At 38.9% G+C, this 6,136-nt stretch overlaps 1 protein-coding gene across 1 annotated transcript in view; it reads left to right on the top strand.

The window, feature by feature from the left end:
* Positions 1–585: 585 nt before the first annotated feature.
* fshr (follicle stimulating hormone receptor) overlaps positions 586–6,136 on the top strand; it is a 29,513-nt gene continuing 23,962 nt past the window's right edge. The window contains exons 1-2 of the mRNA XM_033984260.1: positions 586–749; positions 5,641–5,712. Coding sequence (XP_033840151.1) covers positions 586–749; positions 5,641–5,712 — 236 coding nt within the window. The remainder of the gene's footprint in view (positions 750–5,640; positions 5,713–6,136) is intronic.

The raw sequence follows: 6,136 nt of genomic DNA, 5'->3' as shown, positions 1-6,136 counted from the left end.
TAAACCAGGACTAAACCAAGACCAAACTAAGATTAAACCAGGACTAAACCAAGACCAAACTAAGACTAAACCAGGACTAAACCAAGACCAAACTGGGACCTAACCAAGACCAAACCAAGACTAAACCAAGACCTAACCAAGACCTAACCAAGACCAAAACCAGGACTAAACCAAGACCTAACCAAGACCTAACCAAGACCTAACCAAGACCAAAACAAGACCAAACCAAGATTAAATCAGGAGTAAACCAGGAGTAAACCAAGACCAAACCAAGACTAAACCAACACTAAATCAAGACTAAACCAGGACTATAAGAGAACTATTCCAGGTCTAGACAGAGCCCAAAAAAATGTACATTTATCTGCTCTACAATATAACATCCCTTTTATTCAAATACAAACAAAATGTGAATAACCCAAATGTCGCAGGGACCTCCTCCTCCTCCTCTGTGATCATCCCACATAAAAGCCCTTCACACGCCCCCGGCTCACTACAGCGGGACACACCTCCAGCCGACCCACATCTGGACTAATATTTCAATGTTTAATACGAGTCACTGTCGGAGTTCTCATGCAGGTCGTGAAGATGTTTGGGGTTTTGGTGATGGGGACGATCATGGTCCAGATGGGGCAGACCTGTGGGCTTGAGATGTTCTTGGCCAGATGGGGGCAGAAGGATTCGAACTGTGAACTTAAAGGACCAGACGTGAAGCAGATTCCTACAAATATCTCCATCAACACCAAACACCTGTAAGTGCATTCAAATCTATTATCCAGCTTCAGTTAAAACCGCACTATGGAACTTTTCTAGAGATGGGGCTGCCACCTGCTTGTCTCCAGGTGTTATTTCTTTGCTTAAAATAGACCTTGGTATGTTAAGTTATAGGTTAGATCTGTGGAGAAACAACCCCGCGCTTAGAAAGAACCCAAATAAAACACTTGTAATTGAGTAAATCCGTTAGACATGTTTAATGCCATATTGTGGAACATTCCAGAGAGCAAAGCTGTAACATCTGCATAGAGACAAGCAGGTGGTGAACCAGCTATAAACCAGAAAAGTTACATAGTACACTTTTAATATTGTAATTTAATTTGGCATCTATTTTATATACACACTAATTTGTTATCTACATTTTGTAATATTAAAATGTGTCTTAAGGGGGCGCTGTGCATGTTTATAGGTGGAGGGTCCGAAACCTTCTTCTTTCAATGGAGATGTTGTTGTTTTGTCTGTGATGTTCCTCAGAATGTAATAAAACTTAGCAGTCTCCATGGAAACGAGCAGGTGAACGGTGAGGGGAATGCCTCGAATAAATTACTTAATTACTTTTAATTACTTTTAATGCCATATTGCAGAACATTCTAGCCATAACATTTTCAGAAGACAAGCAGGTGACATGCCCCCACACGAGATAAGTTACATAGTGCAGCTTTAAAGGCTCCATATTAATGTATTATCTTATCTATGTTATAATATTGTTTCCTCATGACAAACAGACCTGGAGTTGTGTTTTTGTTTTTGAGTTCTTCTCTCAAATAGAACATTCTCTGTTCCACCTTGTGATGTCATCATGTGGTAACACAGGAAGTGGTCCACTGTGTTTTTAAACTCTACACACCTTCACTAGAATCATTTGGATAATTTCAGCTCTGGAATTGTTAATCTTTGCTGAACTAAAGCTAACATCTGTTAGCTTGAAAACAACCACCCCATGACATCACAAGGTGGAACAGAGCATTTTGAGCTTTGGAGATGTAGACAGACTAATAATAAAGTGTTACTCAAACATGTGCGAATGAAACAAAACACAACTCCAGGTATGTTTTTGAGGAGGTAACAGCATTAGAACATGACTTAAAGCTCACATGAGTCAGTCCAGAGGATGGGGGCGGAAGCAGCATAAGGCCCTGTCCCCCCAGGTCTTATGTTTAGTCCTGATGGGGTGAGACAGGAGGTTGGCATCAGCGTACGGGAGCACGGGTGGGTGGGGGGTGTGAGGTGGGGGGTTTGGGGGTGGAGCAGCTCAGAGGAAGGTGGGGGTCAGGTTTATGGAGGAGCTTGTACACAATGATGAGGAGTTTGAGTTGGGTTCTTTATTATCAAAATGAATGAAAATTGTCAGCTGAAAGGATTTAAAGTTGCACTCTATCACTTTTCTGGTGAGGGGTTCTGAGTTCTGACACCTGCAGGTTTCTATTGAGATGCTATTGCTTAGTGTAATGTTCCACAGTCTGGCATTCAACTTATATATCTCCATGTAGAAAAGAATGCGTGTTTTCTAAAGGGTCCATGTTACACTATTCTCTCTGTCCTAATGTTGTTTCCTCATCACAAACAGACCTGGAGTTGTGTTTTGTTTCATTCACACGTTTAACACACAAACCCTGTATATTTAGGCTGAGTTCTTTTCTAAAACTGAAAACACTCTGTTCCACCTTGTGATATCATGAAGTGGTAATACAGGAAGTGCTCCACTGTGTTTTTAAACTCCACACACCTTCACTAGAATAATTTGGATAATTACAGACCTGGAATTGCCAATCTGTACTGAACTAAAGGTAAAAGGAGCTGTGGACTTGAAAACTATCACTTCATGACATCACAAGGTGGAACAGAGCATTTTGAGCTTTGGAGATGTAAACAGATGAATAATAAAGTGTCACTCAAACATGTGTGAATGAAACAAAACACAACTCCAGGTCTGTTTTTGAGGAGGTAACAGTATTATAACATGACTTAAAGATCACAAGAGTCAGTTTTGCTTAATATAGGACCTTTAAAATACGTCTGTAATTGAATAAATGCAAGATAAGTTTAATGCCATACTGTGGAACATTCCAGACAGAACATCCGCATAGAGACAAGCAGGTGAATATGGAAAGATGTTAGACCTAATCTCAAACAAAGATAATACCATAGACTGTATATATAAATGGACATACCTAACCCACCAGCTGCTGTCTTCCAAAAAGGAAGTGAGCATGAGCGCTCTCCAATTCACTTTCTATTGAAAAACTGTGGCCCCTCTCTCTGTAACTGCTGCTGTCAGAAATGTCATTTTGGTCTTATAATGTTCGTATTAACCCACTTTACTTGATCCAAGGGTTTTTGTTTCTCTATTGTGTCTGTAAATCAAGATATGAACATTAATAACAGACAAATCAGGCGCCTTCTTTCCCTGTTAGCATTGCTATGATACTCATGGTCAGAATTCCAAATATGGACTTAAGCTCCAAATTGGCCTCTATAACTTTTAGCCTCGAGTTTCATTTAACTGCCGAACGCTGTGGGTGACGTCGCACTCACTTAGTCCACTTCTTTATACAGTCTATGGATAAAACATGTACATTTTCTGCTTTGATGTATTTGAAATTGCACTACCAAGATCTCTATAACATGAGCCCAGCATTAAAAATTTGGTCTGTCAGGTCGGGCATCTGCTGTAAACATCTTCCTCAAATCGCTGCACAATGTATTCACTGACTTCACTGACTTCTCCAAAAGCTTATTTTTTCTTCAGAATTGACACGTTGAGGCGAAACGGTGTGTTTTTTGTGGCATTTTGGTAAACAGAATCTAACCTGTTGTTTTTGCAGCTGAGACATTTTTAGAGGAATTTCAAGGTTGACAGTGAGACGCAGAGACGAGGAAAAAAAACACTCAAATATGACACGTTTGTTCAAGTTAGAGCCCTTCGACATATACATATATATATCCTACCCACGAATGATCTCGCCTATAGTGAGAATCGTGTTTACAATTTTAAAATTCACTTCCTGATTAGACATGAATAGAGATGTGACTTAATATTACATCTACACAACTACACAGCAACTATAACAAGGACCAAACCACAACAAAGTCACACGATAGTTATGATTTTGCAAATAAAATCAAAATACGAGATAATCGAGATATCTTTATGTTTAATTTCCTCTGACCTTAACTGGTGAATGTTTGTTTTAGAGGCTCATTTGTAACTTTATAGTAACTTAATGGTTTTTAATGTTTTGTTTCATTCACACATGTTTAACACACACACCTGCATATTTAGTTCTTCTCTCAAACTGAAAACACTCTGTTCCACCTTGTGATGTCATCATTTGGTAATACAGGAAGTGCTCCACTGTGTTTTTAAACTCCACACACCTTCACTAGAATAATTTGGATAATTTCAGCCCTGGAATTGTCAATCTCTACTGAACTAAAGGTAAAAGGAGCTGTTAACATGAAAACTACCACTTCATGACATCACAAGGTGGAACAGAGCATTTTGAGCTTTGGAGATGTAGACAGACTGATAATAAAGTGTTACTCAAACATGTGTGAATGAAACAAAACACAACTCCAGGTCTGTTTTTCAGAACAACAGTAGCATATATCCAACAAATATGAGACAAGTATGAGAAGCAGACAGCAAAACATCTGAAATTCTCCAGATGCAGTGTTTGAGATGCAGCGATGTGTGTGTTCTGGTCTGGAGTACAGCAGGTCAAGGCTAAAGACAGTGTGGTATTTACAAGTTCAGCCAACACAGAGGCTCTGCTGGAGTCGCTGAAGAAATGAAGTGAAATCCACACTATATAAACCAGGTGTAACTCCAGGACAGCTCTAGCCTTGATGAGCTTCATTTCGCTGTGGGTGACGTCAAACTCACTGAGTCCACTTCTTTATTCAGTCTATGCTAGCTACATGCTAACTAATGTCCATAACTCGGTTGTTTTAGGTCCAAAAAGGCCATTTAAAACACAAGATTCTGCAAAATGTTTTAATAACTTCATGTTTTATAAAGTGTCAGAAACAGATTTTAAATAATTTATGGGTCTTGTCATCAGTTTCCACATAGCTGATTAGCGCCGAGCGAGCTTTGTTAGCTTTGAACGGGAAATTTGGTTCTGGGGGCCGTCACTGATGAGCTCCATCTTGTACAAATTCTATGTGATATTTTTATGTGGGAGAATAGACTTCCCAAATTGTAATAATAATTCATAGATAATTTTCCTGCTTAAAACTGACCTATGTAACTTTTTTGAAGGAGTGCACGTCTTCTTGTCTTCTTAGAGTTGTAATTGCTTTGCTTGGAATGCTCCACAGTATGGCATTAATCTGTCTTGGGTTTATTCAAAGTGTTTTTCTTGCTCAAAAATACCTTGAGAAACATGTATATAAGTGAGATGCCCTCCTGCTCGTCTCTATGGACATATTATTTTAGAAAGTCCACATCTATCTCCATGGAGACAAGCATGTGGCACCAATAAGACCAAGTTACAGGTCAGATCAGTGGAGGGATGAGCTCATTCACAATAGAATCCATGTACAAGTAGTTTCACGCTTTTTTTGAGCAATAAAAACAGACATAGTGGAGTAAAACCTTCTTAGATATAGAGATTTATATAGATTCATTTAATGCCATACTGTGGAACATTCTACTCAACACACTAACATCCCCATGGAGAAAAGCACGTGCGTACCCTCCATGCAAAAACTGACACAGCACACCTTTAACTTGATCTGATTATGCGTCGTATTTATAGACTGTTCTATTTAATGAGCTCATGTTTGAATTGTCAGATCCGTGAAAACCTGATGATATTTTTGGTTTTTTGTTTAGTTTTTTTTTGTTTTGTTTTTTTGCTGCAGGGAAGTGAAGCAGACTCTCATTGGAACGATTCCCGGGGGCGTCTTCTCCAGCCTGCAGCAACTCCAAAAAATGTGAGCGACTGTTGACGTTTTGATTGAGAACATAAAGATCCGAGCAGGTCAAAACACAAGAAAAGAGAGAAGAGGTGATGAAGGGTGACCTTGCCATGTTTCTTTGTTTTAGTTTCACATGTATTTTGAGGTAATTTAGAGCAATGAATGCGTGTGGAAGTGTTACATGTGTCAAAAATATACAGTACTAATCGACTACCAAAAATACTTAAAGAAAAAAAGAAAGAAAAATCACATAAGACAAAAATTACAATGATCTTAAGCTGTATCTGAAATAGCGTGTTTTTTCTATTATCATTGCGATATCAAAAGATCCAAACAGGTCAAAACTCCAGAAAAGAATAAAAAGAAGAGGTGATGAAGAGTAACCTTGGTGTGTTTCCACGTTTTGACATGGGGACCAAAGATACAGAACTCAGGGAAG

The sequence above is a fragment of the Periophthalmus magnuspinnatus genome, chromosome 19, assembly GCF_009829125.3.
Source record: "Periophthalmus magnuspinnatus isolate fPerMag1 chromosome 19, fPerMag1.2.pri, whole genome shotgun sequence".
NCBI lineage: Eukaryota > Metazoa > Chordata > Actinopteri > Gobiiformes > Gobiidae > Periophthalmus > Periophthalmus magnuspinnatus.
The sequence above is the reverse complement of the archived record's forward strand: the minus strand, read 5'-3'. Positions and strand labels throughout refer to the sequence as shown.